Source organism: Mesoplodon bidens (assembly GCF_964165515.1).
Source record: "Mesoplodon bidens genome assembly, chromosome: 5".
Lineage (NCBI taxonomy): Eukaryota > Metazoa > Chordata > Mammalia > Artiodactyla > Ziphiidae > Mesoplodon > Mesoplodon bidens.
The window spans coordinates 114590048-114614282 of record NC_138161.1 but is presented as its reverse complement, the minus strand read 5'-3'; the positions used below and the strand labels follow the sequence as shown (position 1 = coordinate 114614282).

At 49.5% G+C, this 24235-nt stretch overlaps 1 protein-coding gene across 5 annotated transcripts in view; it reads right to left on the bottom strand.

Annotated features, from left to right (window-relative positions):
* The window catches only part of MYLK (myosin light chain kinase), a 294914-nt gene that overhangs the window by 24784 nt on the left and 245895 nt on the right, over window positions 1–24235 (bottom strand). For all 5 annotated transcript variants that reach the window (XM_081235669.1, XM_081235665.1, XM_081235666.1 and 2 more), the window contains 5 exons: window positions 22286–22439; window positions 14638–14940; window positions 7394–7426; window positions 7203–7296; window positions 5709–5912 (listed from right to left, as the gene is read on the bottom strand). In XM_081235669.1, the coding sequence (XP_081091795.1) occupies window positions 5709–5912; window positions 7203–7296; window positions 7394–7426; window positions 14638–14940; window positions 22286–22439 (788 nt within the window). The remainder of the gene's footprint in view (window positions 1–5708; window positions 5913–7202; window positions 7297–7393; window positions 7427–14637; window positions 14941–22285; window positions 22440–24235) is intronic.

Genomic DNA, 24235 nt, shown 5'->3' with positions numbered 1-24235 from the left:
TGTTGGCCCCATTCTTCCACTGTGTGAGGATGGCCCGGTCCTCCTGGTTTCCTGTTTGGGGGACCCTGCCTGAGCCCACTAAGCTTTGGAGGGGTTCAGGGAAGCATCTACTAGGCAGTTTCAGAGGTGGCCATGAACTGAGATATCCAGAATGATCTCCTAAGCAAAAAGGGTAACTGCCAGGCAACCTCTTTCCCCCAAATGACTATAGATGTAAGGGATTATCCTGTTCTCCAGCCATGTCTTTTAGTCATAAAGAATTGAAGTTTAAAAACTCACAGTACCCATAAGCATTTGTTTTGCATAGCCAGAAACAGAAAAATATCTTCAGTAATACGGAGCATCAGCACATTTTGTAAAATTCATTGGCTGTAACCTATTATACTTACAGTTGTGATCGATTTGCTTCCTCTGGCTAGGCCTATAACATCAGTTTACTCCTTCCAGCCATAACTAACTTGCCTCCCCTGCTCCCCGGCCCAGGCTGGGTGTGTAGTACATCCTTCCTGCCTGGATAGACTTTGGATCCTGGCCATGGTGGTTCTGGGGCCTGCAGTGGGCGTCTTTTCTAAGGATTGGCCAGCCAGCATATTTCCCTTCAGTGCAAATGCTGAGTCACATGGGGCCTCTCCGTTCCCTTCTCCCAGCCTCCCGAACCCACCTTCCTTGCTCGCCGCTCAGAAACCTTAAAGCATCCCCTTGGTAACTCATGTAGCATCCAGACATCAGTAAGTTCTTTTTTTACAATGTCCTGTGGATCCACCAGCTGAACAATGTTGAGTGGGCTTCCTTCTGAGCCTGTCCTTTTCCAAGGGGCTTCCCTCTTCTAAGGGAGTCATCGCAAAGATGGGAAAGAGCTGAGTTTGAATCCTGTCCCTGTGGCTTGGGCAAGTTACTTATGCTTTCTGAGCCCCAGTTTCCTCATCTGTCCCTACGTCATAGTAGTTAGGAATGAAGGAAATTTTGTAAAGCATCATGCCTGACACACAGTGGGTGCTCAGCACATATTAATTATCATCTGACAACCTGCTGTGGGCCAAGTGGATCTTGTTACTGACCCCTGAGGGAGAGACAGACAAGGACGCACCATGGGGCCCAGCACACGGAAGCCTCTGTGGGTCTCCATCACCACAGGACAAAGACTTCTGGGAGGTCTGAGCGGGTAAAGGTCAGTTTGTGCCAGTGGCCGCTGGGGGGCGCTGGAACCAATGCTTTAGAACCAACCGAGGAGGAGGTCCTTGTGTGGCCAGCAGGTGGCGCCTCTGTCCTCAAGCCCTTCATTTCTGTTGCCCTCCACCCAGGCTCTAGGTCAAACTCTAATCTCCGTTCTTAGGTTCCTAGGTTTCAGGCCATTCTTATAACATCTCTGAGCCCCAATTTCCTCATCTGTAAGATGCAGATAAAAACACCACTATCTCATAGGGTTGCTGTGAAGATTGAGTGAATTAATACAGGTAAAGTGCTTAGAAAAGTGCCTGGCACATAGTAAGTGCTCAACGATGTTAATTATCTTTTTTTTTTTTAAAGAACCAGTGGGGGCTCTTGTTGAAAATACAGACTCCCAAGCTTCTCCCCTGAAGATTCTGATTTAGAAAATCTTGGAAGGGTTGTGATCCATATTTTTAATGAGTACCCCAGGTCATTGTTAAGATCAGACAAGTTTGAGAAATATTGGCTTACTCAGTTACCGCCCCTGGGAAGCCAGCTGAAATTCATGTCCTCTGAGAAATCACTCCCAATTTCATCATATGATCTTTCCCTCCCTGGGTTCCCACAGTCTCATCTCTGCACTTTTCCCATCAAGTCTGCCTTGTCTTAAAGTTGTTTGTGAACATGTCTGGAAAAGGTACGGCTCATCTCTAGACACTTGTTTTTACCTGGCAATATCTGGCACAGACAAGGTACCCCAAAATGTTTGGTTTTAAATTTAAAATATTCTGAAAAAGCAAGAAACCATTTTTTGCAGTGTCCTTGGGAACGTCTGAGGCGATGAGTGGTGGAAATCTGAGCCATGGAGATAATTACTGCTGCATTTCTAGAGGTAACCTATTCAGTAGAGGTGCAAATATAGGTTCAGACCTATTCAAATTTATTTAGTGTATTTTGAAAACTGTCCTTGTGGTCCATTTTCGAGGATGGAAGGGGTTACGTAAACAGGATTAATGGTTCTATATAGGTTTCTTTTCAAGTCGCTCAAGACTGGGTGGAAAGAAGCTGCCACCCACAGAGATGGGATAAAGCCATGGGCCAAGATTGGGCGGAGGAAATGTGTGCTTAATAAATTAACAGTGACGAGTGAGTGAATGAATGAATGAATGAATATCTACCTTATTCCAAGGGATCAAATTTATCCCCCAACTGTAGACATTGGCCAGCCCTCACTGGCAGCCAGAAGGATGACACTTCACGGGGCTCCAAACCCAGACCCTCTCCTCCTTGTCTCATGGCAGCTAGCTGCTTATTCTTTGATCAGTTTTGCCAATGGCAGCATGAAGGTGAGATGGGCAATGGATGACCCAGCTTAAGCTGTACATCTGCTTCAGTGCTCAGGGGCCCACCAGCACTTGGAATGTCCCAAAAGGACCAGCCCTGACTCCCGGCCCGGAGCCTGAAGGAACTCCTGTATTAGAGCAACACTGCTACAACAATAGGGGCTTGTCTCATAATCAGAGGTCAGAAAGGCTGAAGACACATTAATTCTGGTCTCTCACTGTATCTGAGGCGGCTGATCTGAAGGCTGGGACCCTGCAATACATTTTCATTTTTCTGTATCACCAGGGATTGCCCTTCTCTTAATCTCAGTTTCTCCACCAAACAAGGAGAAGAGCAAATCATACGGCTGAAAGCCAACCTTTGCCTCCTCAGTGGCCAGGTCTGTTTAAGTCGGGAGGGAAGTACAGATTGAGTATGAATCTGCTCCTTCTTCTCTGGTCGAGTTCCTATCAAGGGGCAAGCTCCTTACCCCAAGTGCAGGAGAATCATCTGGCATCTGTGAATGTAAGACTCACTCCTGTCCACGGGGGAGGTGTGGGGTGGAGGGATGAAAGCCAGACCAGCTGAAGCCCTCGTACGTTTTCTCCCAACATTTTCCATCCAGCTTGCCAACTCCCAATTCCAAGCTAAGTATGGTATTCTGCCCACTGGTGCTGCTGCCCAGCCTCACCCAGGCTTGGCTGCCTCCTACCCGCTCCTGCACCTTCTCAAGAGCTTGCTCAAGGTTCAACTTCCAAAGATAAGACATTTCTTCACATGTCCCCACACGCCCACGCTGCCTGGACCAAGCAACCTGTTCTACAATAAGTGTGAAAGGCTGCAGCCCATAGGGCTATTGTGAGGGTATCATGAGTGAGGCCATGGACATGGGCTAAATCTTTCCCAGAAGTGGGGAGGGAAGTTGGAATTCGGGGCTGAAAACTGATTCTAAGAGACGAAGGAAGATTTTCTCTGAATCTGTGTAAAAGTTCCACAGAACTGCAGAATTTTAGAACCAAAAGGGAGTCTAATCCAAATACCTCTCCTCGCTGAAAGGATTTAATAATTACAAAGTCACAGCTCGACAGTAATAGAAGCTGACCCCAGGTTTCCTGAATAGTAGGATTTGTTCCACACAACCAGTTGGGTGTTAAAGTGCTCACAAAATAATTTCAAGTGGAAAAAAGACCAGGATACAGAAAAAGTCAATGCATCATACTCCTAAGAATAACTCGCAATTATACAGCCTGTGCCTGACACATGTTATTCCATCTCATCCCCACATTATACACGAGATGGGTTATAGCCTCCTTTTACAGATAATAAAACGAATGATTGGCACCGTTGGGCAACTTATTCAAGGTCGTCAACAAGAGGCCGAGCAGGGGGTGAAGTGAGGTTTCTCAGACTCCAGTCTGTCTCTCAACCACGACTGCCTTTCCTGAGGAACACAAACCGAAAGGAAACACGGAATGAGGGGAGTCACATCTCAAACTGGGGATGCCTCACTGGCTTCTTCTTTCCCAGGAAAGAACACCGAGATGTTGACAGAGTCCTCTCCGAAGGACTGAGACCCCTGAAGCTCGGGATGAGCAGTTCAAGGATGCTGAAGGCAATTTCAGAATATTGCTAAAGCTTTCAAATGCACATCCCCTTTGATCCAGCACTCCCACACTTCTGGGAATTTTCCCTACAGATGTACATAGGCATGAGTGTAAAGCTGTATGTATAAGGTTATAAACACTGCCTTTTTGCAAAAGCCAAAGCCTGGAAACCATCCAAAACCCTATCAAAAGAAGACGAATAACCTGTGGTCTATGCATGCGCTGAGATCCCAGGGAGCAGGGAGAGAGAGGAAGCCCCCTGGCTACTGATGTGGGCCTCTCTCCAAGATACACTGTTGAATGGAAAGAAGCCAAGTATAGAATATTGAGTGAAACTTGTCTTTGGGTTAAAAGGTGGGAAGTATGTGTATATATACATACATACATACATATATATATATATATTCATATATGAATATGAATAATATATATATAAATAATATATGCTTGCATTTTCTTAAAGAAACTTTGGAAGGACACAGACAAAACCAACAAAACTGGTTACCAGTGGTGCTGAGGCAGGGTAGGAACAGGGTAGATGGGAGACAGGGGTAGGAACGGGACTTCTCATTGTGTATTTTCTTATATTTTTTGATATGATTGTATCATATACTTTAAAAATTCAGATTAAAAAGGGAAAAGAAATACTTAAAAAATACACACTGGGCTTCCCTGGTGGCGCAGTGGTTGAGAGTCCGCCTGCCGATGCAGGGGACACAGGTTTGTGCCCCGGTCCGGGAAGATCCCACATTCCGCGGAGCGGCTGGGCCTGTGAGCCATGGCCGCTGAGCCTGTGAGTCCGGAGCCTGTGCTCCGCAACGGGAGAGGCCACAACAGTGAGAGGCCCGCGTACCGCCAAAAAAAAACAAAAAAACAAAAAAACCCACACTACGGAGCATGTCTGGCTTACTGACTCCAGTATGTTAGTATGTGTGTGTGTGTGTGTTTGTGTGTGTGTGCACATGCAGACCAGCACTCAGAGGGGAGAGAGGTGGAGGACTGGGACTCGAAGAAACAACGGAGTCCAGGAAAGCCTTGGCTGGACGTCATCTGGTCCTCCCCCTGCCTCTCTGTACAGCCCAGCTCAGAAAACGCTACTCTTTGGTGAGTGAGAGGTCAAGAGAGAACAAACCAGCGTGGACCAGGGGCACACAGAGCAGAGCAGGAGGACGGGAGCGAGGCTTACACTCCTGCATTCTGAGCTCCCAGCCCTGGGCCCCCTTCTCTCTCACAGGCTGGTCGGGAAGTTGCCCTGTCCCCCCTCTTCTGCTCTAAAGCCACCTCTAGGTCAGAATGCCCTGAATGAAACCAAGGGGCCGAGGGGTAGCCCTGAGCCTTTCACAGGGAGGTGAGGGTGAGAAGGGGGCAGGGGTCCTCAAAGACCTGCCAGTGTGTTCTGGAGATGAGCAGAGGGGGCTGGTGGGCAGTGGGTCAGGGCCAGCACCATGCACAGACGGACTGTCCCCAGGGGTCAGCGCCCGGCCATACGGGCTGTTGAGTGTCGTGCACATCACATCCTGGCCCACAGTGCTCTCCATCTTGGGGCGGAGGGTAGTGGCGGGACAGTGGGGGAGTCACACAAGGGGATCCCAGGCCCATGGCGCCTGGGCCGCCCCGCAGCGGGACACTCACATTTCCAGAACCATGACGATGTTGGCCTTCTCTTCGAAGGCATCCACACACTGGACCAGCTTGGGGTGGTGGAGGCAGTTCATGATGCTGATCTCCTGCCGGATGTTCTCTTTCTCTTTTGCTGAATATGCCTTGAAGAATTTCCCTGCCCAGATTTTTCCAGTTTTCTTTTCTACAAGTCGAAAGACCTGTCCAAATTTTCCACTGTGAATGAAAGGAGGAGAGAAGAAGCAATTTAGCTCAGCTTCCCACTAACCTGGGATTGGCAAGTGATGGACTGTGGGACCCATCTGGCCTCCCTCTTTTTCTAAATAAAGTTTTACTGGAAAACAGCCATGCCCATTTGTGCCCAGATTGTCTGTGGCTGCTTCTGGGTTTCAGTAGCAGAGCAGTCGTTGCAGCATAAACCAAATGGCCCACAATCCCTGAATATCCATTATCTGGCCCTTTACGGAAAAAGTCTGCCAGTCCCTGCTCTGGGTCAGTGAAGCATACTGCTGATGCAGACAGACCTACTCTCCATCACTTGTCAATGTCAGCCTAACTCTGTCCAGTCTTGCTGCTCTTTTAGGACTGTTATCTCCCCGGGCTGAGGCCCCAACCTTGGCGACAGGCTTCTTTCCCTTTCCCCTGCGAAAGGACCCGTGACGTCAGGTTGGGGAAGTCCTCCCCAGGTACCGAGAATTTCTGAGTGGTTGCCTTCCTTCCACGCCTTTCCAGTACCGGGGCCCTGGAGACAGCCGAGCAAGGCCCCTGCTTCCCACTGTGGGGATGGCAGTGGTGGCATTCCACTGACACCACTCCCGCCCCAGAGCAGGGTCCTCGTTCTTCAGGACTGCGATGAGGTTGGTGTCACTCCTTTATTGGACAGAAACCCTCCGGAAATAAGAGCTGAGCCCCATTCCTCTCTCTTCCACCTCCCCTCCTCCTCCAGGGATAGTCAGTGGGCGACAGGCAGCCCTGGGTGCCGCTGCTGGTGGGCACAGCCTGGCTGTGCCGAGGGCCCAGGGTTGCGGTCTGAGTCCATTGGTGTCTCTGCAGCCGAGGGAAGAGCCTGAGCGGAGACTGTGGACTGAGTTCACAAAGCGAGGGGTGATGACAGGAGGTGCATGTCAAGGGGGCGCATTCTTCTGAAGCACTAGAGCTAGAACTACTGAACTGTGAGCACAGATCAAAGGGAAGGGATCCTAAAGACAAGTCGGGCCAGACCCGCTGCCCTGGGTTATGTCCTATGTGCGGGGTGGATTGCAGAGGAGGACGGGCCTGCTCAAGCTTGCGGAGGGAGCCCGGGGCACAGCAGCTCCTAAGAGAGCCCTGGCCGGGTGATGCTTTCACGGGTGCCAACAGGTCAAGCCCTCCCGGTTCTGCAGGAACCTCAGTCTGGGGAGTTGACAGGACCCAGGGAAGGACAGGAAGAGGAAGCAGAGAACTTAACCTCGGGGCCTGTGCCACCCTCACCCTGGGCTCCGGAAGGATGCTTCCCACTCCACTTACGATCCTAGTCTCTCTTCGATGTCGTAGAAGTCAGACACTTTCTGGTCAGTATTGACCGCAACGGTCCGGTAATCAACCTCGGGCTCCTTTTCATCTGCAGGGTGGGGGTCGGGATGAGTGTGAGCCATCAGACCCATCACCCACCCCCCTCTACCCCTCGAGTCTTCCCAAGGACGGGGGCCAGCACTCACCATCATCTGACACCTCCACTTCATCCTTCGGCTCTAGGGGGAGAGAGGGCGTGGGCGATTAGTAATGAAGGCCCACCAAGAGCAAAGCATGCCGGGGGCCCTGTCAGACTTCAGCCTTCCCAGGCCCCAGACCACCAAGCCCAGAGCTCTGGGCATCACCACGGGCTCAGTGGGTCCACGCTGCAACAGGGCCACGTATACACCGGCAGGCGCTGTCCCCCTCACCTCACCCAGCCCCTCCTCTGCCAGCTCTCCCCTCCATCCACTCCCCTCTAGCCCCTAGGCATGCCCTTCTTCACATCTTTTCTAGTCTCTCTGACTTTCAGAACCTACACACAACTGCGACAGTCCCTTTCCACTCCGGCTCAAAAGTTGGCAACTTATAATTGCTACTAGTGTCAAATCCATTTATCCATTGGCTGAGAACTTGTTCTGGAATTCCAGCTAGGTACCAGTTATTTTGCCAGTGATCATGGGTGTACAAAACAAAATACAGATGGTATGATCTCTCCTCCTTTCTTGGAGCTTACACATAATTTCGTTGGAGAGGAAAAAACACATATCCTTGAAATATCCACTACGAGTGTTATAAAGTCAAGCACATGATATCGCAGTACAAACTGAGTAGACAATGGAGGAAGGTGACACAAGTGGGGCAAGTATAAAGTCAGAGCAATTAGTCTAGGAAGAAGGAGGCCTTGAGTTGTGTCTTAAAGGAAATGATGGAACACAGCGAGGAGGTGGGTGACGTCATGCAGGAAGCCAGCGGGTGTTTATGGGTATGGCAAGGAGGGACATGAGCAGCCCACCGTGGCCGTTCACACAGATGTTTCAGTAGTGGATGGGGGATCGTGAGGGGACAGGCTGGTGGCCAGAGGAATACACCCACTTCAGAAGTCCAGGCTTTCCTTTGCTTTGGTATAATTAGTCCCTAAAGAGCCACTGTGGCTTCTTGACCTTAGCCAAGTGCCTTTCCCTTCCTGGACCTCAGTTTCCTCATCTGTAAAAGGAAAGCACTGCATTTCTGGGTGATTTCTCAGGTCCTTGGCTAGCCCTGGACGCCATGCTTTGGGATGTGCTAGGTGCTGCTCAGCCATGATGCAGGCTATGTCCCGTCTGACAGCGGGAACCAAGGGAGGCTTCCTGAAGAGGTAGAAAAACCCGAGGAAGCCAGAGAGGGAGGCCAAGGATTTCTCAAGTGTGTGTGTGTGTGTGTGTGTGTGTGTGTGTGTAAACAACTGGGGGAAAGGGTGTGATTTGCTGAAGCTCCCAGCAGAGTAAGACTGAGGACACGAAAGGCACGGCAGATGGAAGGAAGGCCAGAGCAGACGGGGCCGAGGGGTTGGTCAGACACTGCCCAGCAAGGAGGGCTTGTGTGGGAGCGGGCCCAGCTCTGTGTGTTTCGCAAGTGGAGCGCTGGCGGTGAAGGTGCGGGTCGGGGACCAGGTGCAACTTGAAACTGTAGACAGTGAGCCTCTCTGTTAGGCTGAGGGCAGAACAAATTACTGAAACCTAAGCAGGCAACCTGAGAGAAGTCACACAGTTCCCATGCAAGATAAGTACCCCTTGCTGGAAAAGAGTTTTGAGAGAGTTTATAAGCATGTGACCGGGAACAAGAGAGGCTATGATTTGTTTAGAGTTCTTAAAATGCTGTCGATGAAGTTTAATTTTAAAAAACCAACACAAGTGGGATTGGGAGGAATATTTGTCACAGAACGGAAAATGCCATGGAAAAATAAAAAAGGATAAGATCGACGGGGACTCTCAGATTAGTGCTGGGGTTCACAGATACTGTCGGGATGTGAGTATAACTGATCAAGTCTTCTAAATCACAGATTTGAGAGTTGAGAGTGACACTGTCAAATTCACAGACGACCAAACTGTACTTGAGAGCAACACACCTGGAAGGTAGTAATGGAGTCATGTGTTCAGGGAGAATTGAATCATTCAGACTTTCAGCATGACAAGCCCTAGGGTATCTAGTCAGAACCAAAAGTGGGAGCCCCATTCCTCAACCAACTGCTCTGGCCAACAGAATGCTGTCATTGGGGACGTGTGCACCGGCGGCAAACAGGTATTATTACTCTGCCCTTGGTAGAGCCTGGGGTCATGTGATCCTAGAACCCTGGCTGTTGGCACTGAGAAAGTCTCAGTGCAGCTGGAGGAGGCATGGGCCATTGAAAGGAAGAGCTGCCATGTGAAGACAATCAGAAAAGGTTAGGCCTCTCTGGTTGGGAAAGAAACCTAAAGCAGACAGGATCAAAAACAAAAAAATCACAATAGCCAAGGGTGAGATTAGGGTTACGAACTTTCACCAACTAATGAATACTATAACGTGGGAGAACAATTTAGCGTTATACCTCACATAGGAGGAAGGCTGTAGGCATCTGGAAATCACATGACCTGTTTCCCGGAGGCATCTTCCAGGTGGCCCTGAAAGGGCATGCAGTTCTAGAACTGGCCTCTCCCCATCTCTTTGACACCAGTTAGAAATGGAGATAGCCTTCTTGCCCTCATCTCAAATACCACACCTACCCTCACCTCCTGCCTCTCTCCTTAGCAGTCAAGATGTAGAGTGCTTTCCTGGTACCAAGGCTGTGGGGTCCAGCTCAATCTCAGGGGACCCAGGCCCCTGCCTCTGGCTCACTGTTACACAGCAACCCTTCCTCTGTGTGGAACTCGGACCAAGGCTCCAGGCTGAGACATTTCCCTTCCTCCTTTTCCTTTTCGTCCTGTCTCCACTCTATTTGGAAGGGAAACGGCCATGAGAGGAGGAATACCAGAGGCGCGGGGGAAAGACCACAATTCAATTAGCCAAGCTCTCTGAGCATAATGGGGTAGTAATGAGAGAGGTGGCCACGTGGTGTCCATCTTTCCGTTCAGGAAGGAGCTAAATTGCAGTAGAAGGGACTTCAACGAAATACTTTTTTAAAAATCCACTCAGAAAGAGCTGTGAGATCCAAGAGCTAAGTGGAAGAACTATTTGGAAGATGGTTCCGAGATATTTCTTCAGGCAGATGACACCATCCCCCTGGAGTGGTGTTTCGGGGAGGACCGGCTGAGCGCTCTGGCCCTCACGTGTCACGTGTCTAGCCGGCTCCCTGGACAGAGCGGTCCCTTCGCACTGCGGAGGGCTGCTGGGCGCCCAGCGGGCACTAGAGGGCGCCCGCGCCCCGGGGAGGGCAGCCGCGGCAGCTCAGGGTGAGCGGTTGATTTCCGCTGCTTCTCTAGGGGCTCTGCATCTCTACCCTACTCTGCAAGCAGCCTCTATCACAGCTGTTTGCTAACAACTGTATAGACCAGGACAAATTAGGATTAGGAGCAAGGACGGAGCGGATTTCAGAGTTAGAGTTGAGTATGGTGGGAGTGGAGATCCAGCCCTGGTTGGGATGGGAGAGAGCGGCTGCGTTGGGTGGGAGGGGGAAGGGGAGGTGCTCGTTTACTCAGGTTTGGGAAGATGAGGAGGGGAGCTGTCAGGTTAGGGGTCCTAGTCTGAGGGGGGGCGGCTCTGGCATAAGGAGGCCACAGAGCTGGGTGGAGACCTACATGCTATGCTGTGTCCTCCACCGTATCCCTAGCGCCCCTGCAGCACCTGGAACACAGGAGGGGCACCGGACACACTGAGTGAGTGAATGCAGAGTGAGGGCGGGGATGGAACTGAGAGGTCCGGATGAAGCCAAAAACTGAAGTTGCTGAGGCAGAGGCTGGAGGGGCCGTGGTAGCAGTGGGAAGGTGAGAGCCAACGTTAGCTGTGCTTAGAGGGGGGAGGGTTAATTGGCACTGCCTTTTTACGACCACCAGACCCCACGGGCTCACAGAAATGATCTACTATAATCACATCCCTCTTCTACACATGTGCACACACACACACACCCTCCACTTCTCTGAGAGCCATTGCACTTTTAAAGAGGAGAGAGATGATCAACCCAGGCTATAACGGACAGGCTTCTGAGCCGTCCACAGAGAGCTTCACTTGGAAGCCACATCCCCTTACCCTCACCCTCCCATCCCCCCCTTCATCCTCTGCCCCTCAGAGGGTGTCCTGTGCTGTTCTGCCCCTCCCCCCCCCCGTCAGGGACAAGCCAGCTGGACCTGGGGGTCGGAGCATCTTCCAGCCTGGAAGCCCTGGACCCCTCCTCTGGATTGCAGGCAATTTCAACATTTCCCTTTGTCTGCTCCCAGCCAGGATGGGCCCCAGGAAGAGAATCTGAGGACCACAGAAGGGGGTTCAGCTGGCCTCAGGCAAGAAGGGAGAGGCCACCTGCCTGGAGCCACGTGGTCCCAGCCCCTCCTCCCCATAGACCGTCCTCACAGCCCTGGAAGCTGCTGTCCTGGCCTCCTAAGAGCCACACGCGCAGCTCCTGTGGCTTCTGGTCCTCTGTGTGGGGCTCAACAGGTATTCTACAGTCTCTCCTGGTACATGCCATAAAAGACCTGGAAATTTTCCCTTCCAGCTAATGCACATCTCACTGCCATGTTACCCCTTTTCTATCACTTTTCTAAGAAGTTGGGAGTCATCTTCTTGGACAAAGTAATATGCTAAAAACATGCAGACTGGAACCTGGCTGCCTCTCCTGGCACGCCCACTCTAACCAGTCTGCTTCCCATTCTGCTCAGGTCAAAGGGGGATGTCAAAGGGCAGCCGATGGCAGTTTTGTTACTCTTTCTCCCAGAAGACATCTGTGAGCAGCTAGTGGGCCGGAGCCCCATGAAACTGCAAAGAGGTCTGGCAGGGCTCTCTCGGGCCGGGCTCCACGATCCACGCTGCCACAGCACACTGTGGCTCTCAGAGAGGCCTGCCCTCTGGGGATTTCTAGGGCTCACTGGGCAAAGGACCCCAAGACAGGGCTGCACAGGCAAAAGTATAAATTTGGTGTGTTTTCCACTGGCAACCTCCAAACTTTCTTTCTGGAGCCCTCATTTAATTTGCAAGTAAAGTTTAATATCTGTTTTATGCCTAAATTTTGAAACTAAAGAGGGGTATCAAACTGTAGTGACAGTTTCCATACGTATGATGCCTCTGGCTATATGGTGATTTCAGTACCTGCATCCTGTCCAGCTCCTGGTCCTTTAGTCTGCTCTCTACCTCACATCTTACAGCTCTCTCTTCTCCTAGAAGTCTTTCACTTGTTTTCCCTCCACCTTCCTCCCTGCCCCCAACCTTGCCTCCATCTTAAATTCACAGCACTCGTTTTCTTCTCTTCACATGAAACTTCTTGAAGTAACATTCCATACTCCTGGCCTCTCCTTCTTCCATTTATTCCTTAGCCCCAGGCCAACCATTTTCCACCCTGTGGAAATGTTATGGACTTTGCTCTCAAAAATCACAGCTTATCAAAGGGCTGAATCCAAAGATCTTGCATCCTCATCTCTTTCCTCTTTGCCACTCGCTGCTTCCATGTTTCTGCAACACAGCTCCAGCCTCCCCTTGGTTCTCTCCCCTCTCAGTCCTTTCTCCTGGTCGTGCAGGCTCCTTCATTTCTGCACCAGTGTAGACTTTCTTTACCCCCCTCTCCGTGAACTTACTGATGCCCATGGCTTCAATTACCAATTAAATAGTGAAGACCCCCCCCCCAAAACCTGTAGCTCGAGCTTAAACCTTTCTCCTGAGCTCTGGATCCAGCCATCCAACAGTCTGAAGACACCTCCCCATGGATACCCCTCAGACACCTCAACTCAACAGGACTGAAACCAGAACTTCCACCTTCTCTGGGACTCCCTGCTATCTAACCTCCAAGTCACTGGGAGGCAGCCTGGCCTCCTCCATTAGTTTAACCAACGGAGCTCAGGCTCAGGGTCAGACAGCTCCGAGTTCAAGCTTCAACACACCATTTCCAAGCTCTGTGACCTTGGGCAACTAGCTTCACCCCTCTAAACCTCAGTTCCCCTACCTGTAAAGTGGGGGTAATATCAGTATCTACTTTGTTGAGTTAGATGCGTGACATAATGCACATAAAGTGTTTAATGTATGGTTAGCATACAGCAAGTGTTTAATATATGTTAGCCACCATGAATCATAATAATCAACCTCTAAATGGCTCTTGAACTTGTCTTTAGTTGCCCAAGCTGGGACCTGGGAGTAATCTTAGACTCTTCTAACTTTTCCCTTGAATTCTCTGCCCCAGAAGTCATCAGGAATGGTCAATCCACCTCCTAAGGAGCCCTTACTATACCTCTCCTGGACTACACCACAGAGGCTCAACCGGTATTTCACTGACTCCAATCTCATCCCCCTAGTCCACTTCAGTGCTTCTCGAACTTTCAAGTGTATATGAATCCATGGGGGGTGAGGGTGGATAATGTTAAAATGAAGGTTCAGAAGGGACTAGGGAAGTGGGGGGCAGAGAGTCTGCGTTTCTAACAGGCTCCCAGGATCTCAAGACTAGTGGTCCAGACCACCCCTTGAGTTCCAAAGGTCTATTCTTCCTCTAAGTCTCTTTCTAAAAAAACAGATCTAATTGCATCAAGCCCCTGCCTGAAAACCTTTGATGACCTCACAATTTTACCCACACTGTCCTTTTGTGTTGCTTCCTCCTGTTCTATCTCACACACCATATGCCCTGGCCACACCACACACAAGAGTCTCAAAATGCCATGCATTTCTACCACTTTGTACCTTCGCTCACGCTGTTTCCTCTGCGAGGAATGCCTCTCCCAATCTGCCCTACCTCTTGGAATCCTATTCCTTTTTCCAAGACCCAGCATAAGTATTACGTCTAGGAAGTCTTTCCCAACCTTCATGGCAAAATTATTCATGCTTTCCGCTGTGTCTCCGCAATTTGTTTATACTGGTCTAATAGGATGCAGCCCATCTCATTATAGTTAGCTGTCCTCCTTGTTAGATTTTATGCTCCCAATCTTATCGGTCTTCCCTGACACTGAGTTCACCCTCAAATATGAGTGCAAGAGAGGAGGGAGCTGGATGAGTGGGTAAGGCAAGACGTTGAAACTGTAGGTCTACCTGAGCTCCCGTTTCCCAGGACTGTGCCCCTGATTAACACACCATCGCCCCTGCTGGGAGCGTACCAAAACCGGTGGTTCAATATTTTTTGAAGGATCATAGGTACCTCTTTTAGAGTATGGATCAGCATCACAACATTGGAAATCAAGATCCCAAAAGACTCTGCCAGTCATCAGTGATGTCTTGTCAGTTCCCTTGTACCCGTCTCAGTTCAGCCTTCTATACACACAAGGTAAGTCATGCACATTTATCTCAAGCCAGTGATGAAAGGAAGGCAGCCTACCCTCAGGTTTCTCTCCCACCGCTGTGAGTTCAGACTCCTGGCTCGGCTCACTGGTTCCATAGACGTTGATTGCGCGCACACGGAATTTATACTCTCGGTCAGGCAGCAGGTCGTGGATGTTAAAAGAGGTGCTGCGACACGTGGCCAGTTCCTTCCACTTCTTGTCCGCCGAGTCCCAGATCTCGATGCTGTAGGACTGTACAGCGCTGCCCCCATCGTACGAGGAGCCGTACCAGGACAGGGTCAGCGAGGAGCTGCGAATGTCAGAGGCACAAGGCGTGCCGGCCGGCGGGTCCGGCTTGTCTGGGGAGACAGAAGCACAACATCACCCAACTCTGCAGGACTGCAGGGAGAGACGTTCTTTAATTTGCTCTGTCATGAGGGAGAAGCCTGGAGAACAGGAGCTGCGATCCCTGGTCCTGGCTCTCCTTCCCTCATCCACACGGTCACACCTATGTACACACCTGCCTATATGGAAAGCCCCACAAATACCGATTTGCTCAGAAAAAAACCTCTTCTTTGGCTAGTTTCCAGTCTACACGTCAAGGTTTCCTGTGCTTTGCCCAAGTCAAAAACATATTTCTCAGTGTAAACAGACCTAGAAAGCTGCCCAGGAGGCGTGGACTGCTTCCCATCAAAAATATGCTTTGAGGGAGAGTTCAATGTGTGTGTGTGTGTGTGCGTGTGTGTCTCCTTCAGGCCTGAGGTCAGTGACCTGTGACATAACCAGGGGTCAGTCTCCACTTTCTCTGGGACCTGGGAAACACCTGCCCCGCTGACAATCAGTACAGAACAGTGAGCTCTGAAGTCACACACTGGGTTTGAATACAGCTCTGTCTTCATTCATTACTTGTTAACCCCTCTGTGCCACAGTTTCCTCGTCTGTAAAATGTGCACGATAATAGCACTGGATCACAAGGTTGTTGTGAGACATTCTTAGACAAGCGTCTTGTTTGAGTAGCCTTTACTGTCATCATTATTGCAGAAGTTTATTTCTAACTTTATAACATATAAAAAATTACTCCTACCCTCTCTCTGTCATCCTCCTAGGACTGGTATAAAATGAGATAGAGAATTTCAAAGCGAACCACAGTAGCAAATCACAATCATCCCTGACTGAGGGCCAGAAAATGAGCTAAGGACACAAACTAGGAGCGGCCCTTTGTCTGGCCGGCTTCCCATTCAGACCAGTAATGCTAAGAACCAGTAACACTGCCAACTTCAAGGCAAATCACGGTAGTCAGTGTGTTCATTAATGAGGTTCTTTAGTTTTGCTGATTTTTGGCAGGTGCTCATCTGAACAGAATTCTATTTTTCAGATTTAGTCTCTGTAGGTGGTTGGTTTAGTTACAGATACCAGTGTTCACTAAGCCTTCATCTCCTCCAAGACAATCTGAGTCCTAGAGCTCCCCAAACGAGCAATTAAAAGCCATGTTTTATGCTCTGTGAATTTATAAGCTATGTGAATTCCAGCTAATTCCTTAACTTCCAGAACAAGTTTGTCTTTTACATTTGGAAAATGGGGTCAATATATATCTACCTCTTAAGGGTTTTGCAAGCATCAAATAAGCAAACCTAGGTAAAAGTACTTCATTTCTACTCTCCTCCCCCTCAGCAAGGTAGGAAGGCCAAAGAAAATCCCTGCAAATGACTTAAGCATATTGAGAAGAAAAAGAACATTCTGCCTGTGTGTGTGTGTGTCCAAGTATACATATACATAAACACATACACATGCATATGCATACATATACACCTATACATACATACACATACACACACAAACACATACATATATACCTATACACACATCCACATCCACATATACATATACACATACATATTCATTTTCCCCCCTCCCCCAAGCCCTGCTGCTTCTACATCCAGCCAAGAACGCACTGCCTGGAAGCCATCCATACCCAGCAACCCCAGCCTGGGTTGACTCGCCCTGGAATGACTCTGGGACTGTGACAGCCACTCCCCACTGGTGGCAGTCACTCTGGAGGCCTCCTATGATGGAACCACTTTCACTGGTTGTTCAATATGTTCTCTTAGAAAAACTGTTTGTTCTGAAAGATATATTGGTCTTTTTAGAAATATCTCTGGTGTTGGCTAAGATGTTTATTACTCTAAACTCTCTTACAGGCAAGTGGTTCAAGTCCTCTCAAGACCCAGCTAAGGAAGTAAAAAGGCCTAAAGAAAGATGAAAGACAGACTCCCTGCCTCCCTCCCTCAAAGGAAATGCCTGGAAAACTTCTGACTGGACACGTTTAATGTCCTGTAGTTTGAGATGACGAATACAGATACACTCCACTGACTGATATTCTCCCCTCCTGCTTTGGTCAAGAAAAGAAAACTTTGAGAAATGGGTATTTTGGAAAAGGTACTATTAATCCCCTACCCTGTTCCAAATTTAGTCTCTTGGCTAAAAGAGAGCGAACTGACACAGGACATATGTCACTGCCTGCAGCATGAGAGAAGATGCAAAGTTTGGGGAGGGTGGCTTTAATTCAAAGTGAAACCTCAATGCTTTCAAGGAATTTGATGCCATATTAAGGAGTTCAGAACAGACTCAAGTCTGAAGTCATAGGAGATTAGGAGGCCCCACCCGCATGCCTGCCCTTGGAGCCACGGGCTGAGCCTGATGCTTTCTGTTCTTTCCAACCTACGGAGCTCCACATGGAGGCTGGATGAGCTGGGAAGGAAAACCCTCAGGACAGAATAGACGTCCTCAGAACAGCCTGCTCTCAGGGCCAAAGAAACAGACGCACTCAGTCTGGGAGGGAGGCCTGGGCATGGCCTGGCAAAGGCCAGGCGGGCTCAGTGTCTGGGGCCCCGAGCTCCATGCTTCCTTGGAATTCCTTCATGGCTCCCTGGAGACTTGACTAGCAGAATGGGAAATGCTGAGTCTAATGGAAGGGGCTCCGATGGCACCAGTTCCAGGATCTTCTCTTCAGCAAATATTCTCACTCCTGGGAACGGAGGATCTCATCTCTACTGCTTCTCTGGAGTAACTGCGCTGGCAGTCTCTGCGTGCCTGTGTGTTTGAAGATGGTCTGTGACTGGGCCTAACCCCACCTGGGCCTCCCTTCAGTGGCACCTCAGCAGCCACCTGCAGCTTTTAGAGAATGGCAGGGCTGCAAGGGCCCCCAGGTTATCTATCTGGGTAATCCCGGCCCTTCGGGATTAGGCAAGGCACTTTGCTTACCAAGAATACCCAGCTGTCCAGTGACAGAGCCAAAAGGAGATTCTAAAAGGTCTCTGAACCCTCACTCCAGGGGCCTGTTATTTTCCCAGCTATCAGGCTGAATAAGATCAAGAATGCATCTTGCTTAAGCCCCAAGCCAAGCATTACCATGAGAAATCTCCTGCCCTTAAAAATCATGCAAGTTCCAAGCTCAGATAGTATTGGGGGATTACTGGGTATCTGGGATTCTCTCTGCTTTGTTTTTCTCCTTTAAAGATACGCAGAGTGGCCTGTTTTTCTTGTGTTGGACAAGTCGCATGAAGGATTTCATCTGGGTCCAGCTGCTCTCTCCTGCCCGAGAGGCCCCTCCCTCACCCTTCCGAGGCTGAGGCTGGAGGCCCACTCGTGGGCAGAGGCCCTCTGCGCGTCACAAATCCCTGCACTGTCTTTTAACATATAATAATAATAATAAGCCTTCAAAATAGCTAAACATCACTCATTTAAAGTAACTGAAGGAAAGGCTAATTTTTTTAATGGATTTATGTATTTATTTTTTTATTTTTGGCTGTGTTGGGTCTTCACTGCTGTGTGTGGGCTTTTCTCTAGTTGTGGCGAGCGGGGGCTACTCTTCCTTGCGGTGTGCGGACTTCCCATTGCGGTAGCTTCTCTTATTGCGGAGCACGGGCTCTAGGCATGTGGGCTTCAGTAGTTGTGGCTCACGGGCTCTAGAGCACAGGCTCAGCAGTTGTGGCACATGGGCTTAGTTGCTCCGTGGCATGTGGGGTCTTCCCAGACCAGGGTTCGAACCTGTGTTCCCTGCGTTGGCAGGTGGGTTCTTAACCACTGCACCACCAGAGAAGCCCAGGGAAAAGCTAATTTTTATCATCATTTTAAAAAATAGGAGTCAGAGACTCTCTGAAAAGAAAGGGGTACTTTAAAAAACATACAAGAAGAGAAGTTTACAGCTAATTAGTAGAAGTTGTGCTAAACTGGCCTTATTTAGCTGGCTTACAAAGTGGGTGCTTCCAAAGTGCTTGAAACTGTCTGGAGTAGGCCAAACAATTCCTGTTTCATCTCATTTACATTTTATGTCTACTTAATCAACCCTGATCAGATAATACACAGATGTCCCTAGAGACATGCAGGTAAACCTGGGCTTAATCCAGATTTACTTTGGACTGATTCTAAATCCACAGGCTCTGAATGAATGTGGATTTGCTGTATCCATCAACGTGAGTCCTCATTTTATTGAGCAATTCTATTCTTAGCTCTCCAAGGGGGAAGCAGACAGAAAGCCCTTCCCCTCCATTCCATTCCCCTCCCAGGACGGCATTTAACATGCCGCTCCTGCCAGCTGGCGGACAGCCACGCCAATGGCCCTGTCAGCACCGGCCGAGGAGAATGAGAAACTCAACCATAAAAGGCCACAACTGCAGCCCGTATGGTAGTGATGGGGGAGGGGAGCGGGTGGCACCGTGGGGAGCATGGGGGCAGGGGGCACTGGTCACAGAAAAGCAGTTCCATGGACTTGACCCTAAAGTTCCCCCAGCAGGAGCAGATGAGAGAGAACACCAAGGAAAACTGGAAACTGTTGCCAGCTGACGGGTGGGGCGTGGCACCAAATCAATACTTCAGGTTCCGGTCTAAGTGGAAAGGCGAACTGGATCACTAGCACCAATCCCCCGCCCCCAAAGTGTTCCTGACTCCAGGAGGAGACAATTAAAATAAGCATCCAGAGTCACCACAGAGAGAGCGAGGGGGTCAAGGGTCTCTCCTGTCTTTTATAGATGAGAAACCTATTCCCTGAGCCTCTGGTCCACTGGCCTTCCCAGAGATAAAACTCCTGGCCTAAGGAAACTAAAGAAAGGGGATCAGATCAAAGAACACCAGGTGAAATCCAAAAATGGGCAGAAGGCCTAAATAGACAATTCTCCAAAGAAGATATACAGATTGCCAACAAACACATGAAAGGATGCTCAACATCACTAATCGTTAGAGAAATGCAAATCAAAACTACAATGAGATATCATCTCACACCAGTCAGAATGGCCATCATCCAAAAAATCTACAAACAATAAATTCTGGAGAGGGTGTGGAGAAAAGGGGACCCTCTTGCACTGTTGGTGGGAATGTAAATTGATGCAGCCACTATGGAGAACAGTATGGAGGTTCCTTAAAAAACTAAAAATAGGGCTTCCCTGGTGGCGCAGTGGTTGAGAGTCCGCCTGCCCATGCAGGGGACACGGGTTCGTGCCCCGGTCTGGGAAGATCCCACATGCCGCGGAGCGGCTAGGCCCGTGAGCCATGGCCACTGAGCCTCTGCGTCCGGAGCCTGTGCTCCACAATGGGAGAGGCCACAACAGTGAGAGGCCCGCGTACAGCAAAAAAAAAAAAAAAAAAAAAAAAAAAAAAAACAACTAAAAATAGAACTACTATACGACCCAGCAATCCCAACACTGGGCATATACCCTGAGAAAACCATAATTCAAAATGAGTCATGTACCACAATGTTAACTGCAGCTCTATTTACAATAGCCAGGACATGGAAGCAACCTAAGTGTCCATCAACAGATGAATGGATAAAGAAGATGTGGCACATATATATACAATGGAATATTCCTCAGCCATAAAAAGAAATGAAATTGAGTTATTTGGAGTGAGGTGGATGGACCTAGAGTCTGTCATACAGAGTGAAGTAAGTCAGAAAGAGGAAAACAAATACCGTATGCTAACACGTATATATGGAAACTAAAAAAAGAAAATGGTCATGAAGAACCTAGGGGCAGGATGGGAATAAAGATGCAGACCTACTAGAGAATGGACTTGAGGACACGGGGAGGGGGAAGGGTAAGCTGGGACAAAGTGAAAGAGTGGCCTAGACATATATACACTACCAAATGTAAAATAGATAGCTAGTGGGAAGCAGCCGCATAGCACAGGGAGATCAGCTCGGTGGTTTGTGACCACCTAGAGGGGTGGGATAGGGAGGGTGGGAGGGGGGGAGATGCAAGAGGGAAGAGCTATGGGGACATATGTATATGTATAACTGATTCACTTTGTTATAAAGCAGAAACTAACACACCATTGTAAAGCAGTTATACTCCAATAAAGATGTTAAAAAAAAAAAAAAAGAACACCAGGTGAAAGGCTTTCGTGTGCACCACGTATGAAGGCCCACAAGTGCTCTAGGACCAGCCTGCTATCCATCTGCTGCTCCTTCACTGTCCCAAACGCCTGCCACGTGGTGGGGGGCAGTGGGTTGAGCATGACGGACAGTGGGAGGCCAGTTAGGAAGCCAGTTTGATATTTCAGGAGAGAGTTGACCAGGGCATGAAAAACACAGTGATTAAGATGGAGAGGAAAAAGTGACCTTGACAATCAGTCTGGAGACAGACTCTGAACTCAATCCTGGGATGTAGGAGATAAGAAAAAGGGAGTGGATTGGGGATTAGGAGGGCAAGGTGACCTCAGAAGAGTAGTCCCAGAAGACTAATGGGGCCTGGGGGTGAGGCTACAGGGAGTTGAAGATTGTTGCCAGGGAGGTGAAGAAGGAGACTCAGAGGAGAGACTGGCTCTTTCAGAGGGTTTGGCTGTGAAGACAGAGCAGGAGAAAGACGCTAGGGTGGCCAGAGTGAGACGAGATACTGCAGGAGTTATGCGTGCCTGTGCGCATGGCGAAGATGGGAGAGACCTGGCAACATTTATGGGAGAAACTGGGGAGAAGTTGAAGAGAGTGGGGGTGGCGGGGGTTGGAGCCCTCAAGAGCCTGGGGTCCGGAGCACAGGAGAAAGGTGGGCAACACCCAGAGCCTGGAGGGTGGAGTCAGCACGGGGACAGATAGAGAGACGCCTGCAGGTGTGGGACCACCAAGCTAAGCAAGTTCATGCCAGATGCCTCCTATTTCTCAGAGAGGCCAGTGGCCAAGGCCTGCAGGGTAGGGGGGAGGGTCTTGAGGAATGGCTATCTCAGGGTGTGGGAGAGGGCACTGACCAGCACTGACGCCTTGGCTGAACCCTGGCATTGACAGAGCCCAGCACTGAGTCTGCAGATCGATGTGATCTCTCTGCCATGCCCCAAACTCAGGCAGAGCGGCAGTGAAGTTGAAAGGCAGCACTGATTCAAGGTGAGGGTTTGCGAGGGGACTGGGGTGGGGGCAGGCAGTGGACCAGGGGGCCAAGGGGTCACAGGGGTCACAGGGACTAGCTGGAGAGAGCTGGAGTGGTAGAGTTCAGAGTCTGGCTAGAAACCGGGAGGGGATTCATAGGAAGAGGAAAACGCTGTGTGTGCAAGGTCTGGGATTCTCAACAAGCATGAAAGGCAGCAACAGTGTGAGAGCAGGGAGTGGGAGAGCAGGGAGAAAGGGAGCCTGTGGGCAGAGGGAACGCGTGCTGAAGGAGTGGCCCCGGGAGATGAGGCCTGGAAGTCCATCATCCCGCCTTCCCTTCGCCCCGTCCCCAGACTCACCCACAACGGTGAGGTTGACCTGGGCCTGCCTGCTGCCCAGCCTGTTCTCCACCAGCAGGGTGTAGCAGCCACAGTGCTCCTGGCGTGCAGCCCGGATGGTGAGCTTGCTGCCATTCTCACTGTTCTCCACCTTGATGTGCTCACTCTCCTGGATCTGGGACAGAGAGTGGGGCAGGCACTGGAGGCTTGAGCCAGAAAGGAAGGGGGCTCCGACCCACACTCCTCACCCCTGGGGATGTGGATACAGCTGCCCGAGCTGTGTGGGCTGATCTTGTCTGGACTCTGAGCTTCCCCCTAAGCGGGGAAGACCCCCTAAGGTCTAGACTCTGAGCTTCCCCCTCTCCTGCATCCAGAGCCAAGCTGCCGTGACAGGGTCAAGATCTGGGACAAGCAGGGAGGGTGCTGAGCAGGGTCTGGTGGTCGGGAGTGAGCTGTCACTGTCTGCTCCAGACCGGAAACGGGGTACATTCCAGCCCCCTCCACTGCTCTGGGATGGGATGGTGGGAGAACACATTTGATCAAAGTCACTTACAAAGCCCACCCAGTGGATTCTGACCTCTTCTGTGCTGTCAAATACCACAGTCAACAGCCAGATGTGGCTATTCAAATTTTAGTTGAGTGGCAAATAATCCAAATGTCCATCAATGGATGAACAGATCAACAAAATGTGGTACATCCAGAAAATGGAATATTATTTGGCCATAAAAAAGGAATAAAATATTGGTTCATGTTACATCACGGATGTGCCCTGAAAACATAACACTAAGTGAAAAAACCCAGACACAAAAGAACACATATTGTATGATTCCATTTATAAGAAATGCCCAGAATAGGCAAATCCAAAGAGACAGAAAGCAGGTTAGAGATTGCCAGGGTCTGGGGGTAGGGGAGAAATGACTACTAATGGGTCTGGGGTTTCTTTTCGAGGTGATAAACATGTTCTGGAATTAGAAAATTGTTATGGTTGCCCAACCTTGTGAATATATGTACGCTTTAAAAGGATGAATTTTATGGTGTGTGAATTGTATCTCAACAAAGCTGTTACAACAATTTTTAATTAATTGAAGTGTAAAATTCAGTTCCTCATTTGCACTAGTCACACTTCACATGTTCAATAGCCACATATGGTGAGTGGCTACTCTACTGGATAACAGACATAGTACAATTACATCACTACAGAAAGTTCTGTTGGATGGAGCTGGGACTTGGCTCAATGTCTCTGAAGAGGGTTGAGATTCCATCTTACTTCAGACACCACTAGCCCAGACAAAACCCAAGTAAACATGCTTTGGGACAAGGCCAGCTTCTCTTCTTCATCTTTTGAGTCCAACTCTTCTTTCTTCCCCAGGACTAGCCTCCCACCTCTGGGCCTTAGGAAAATTTGAATGGGTTGGAAATAGAGCAACAGAGGGCTCAGAAGAAGTCATCACACCTTCTGTAGAGGTCCTGATCCAGGGCCAGCCTGCCGGTCTGGGGCCCCTGCTGATCAGGCACATGGGCACACACTACCAACGTGGGATCAGAAAAATGGCCAGGCTCCCCAAGTTTCTCTAAAAGGAACTGGTTGTTTGGAAATTCAAACATTTTCCTGTAGGACTGTTGTTATAAATGGAAGTTAGATTTCTGGGTCAGTAAGCCAAAATTCTGTTTAACGTACAATTTACCTACTCAAATACTCAGGTGCACTTTTATCTCTCCAGCATGTGGTAAGTTTAAGTGGTTGCCACAGATAGGGCTCAGTGAGCTGGCACAGAATCACGGAAAGCTCAAGAGTCTGAGAGGTCATTTAGGTCACTGGTTCGATTTTCCTGACTCCAAGTAGAATTCTAGACAGAGATACCAAAATCAGGTGGGGGCCATAGGTGGTTTCTGTTTCTTCCTTCATACTCTTCTCTATCACACAAATTGTCTATAAAACAGGCATTCTTGCTAGATGTAGAAGAAAAGGTT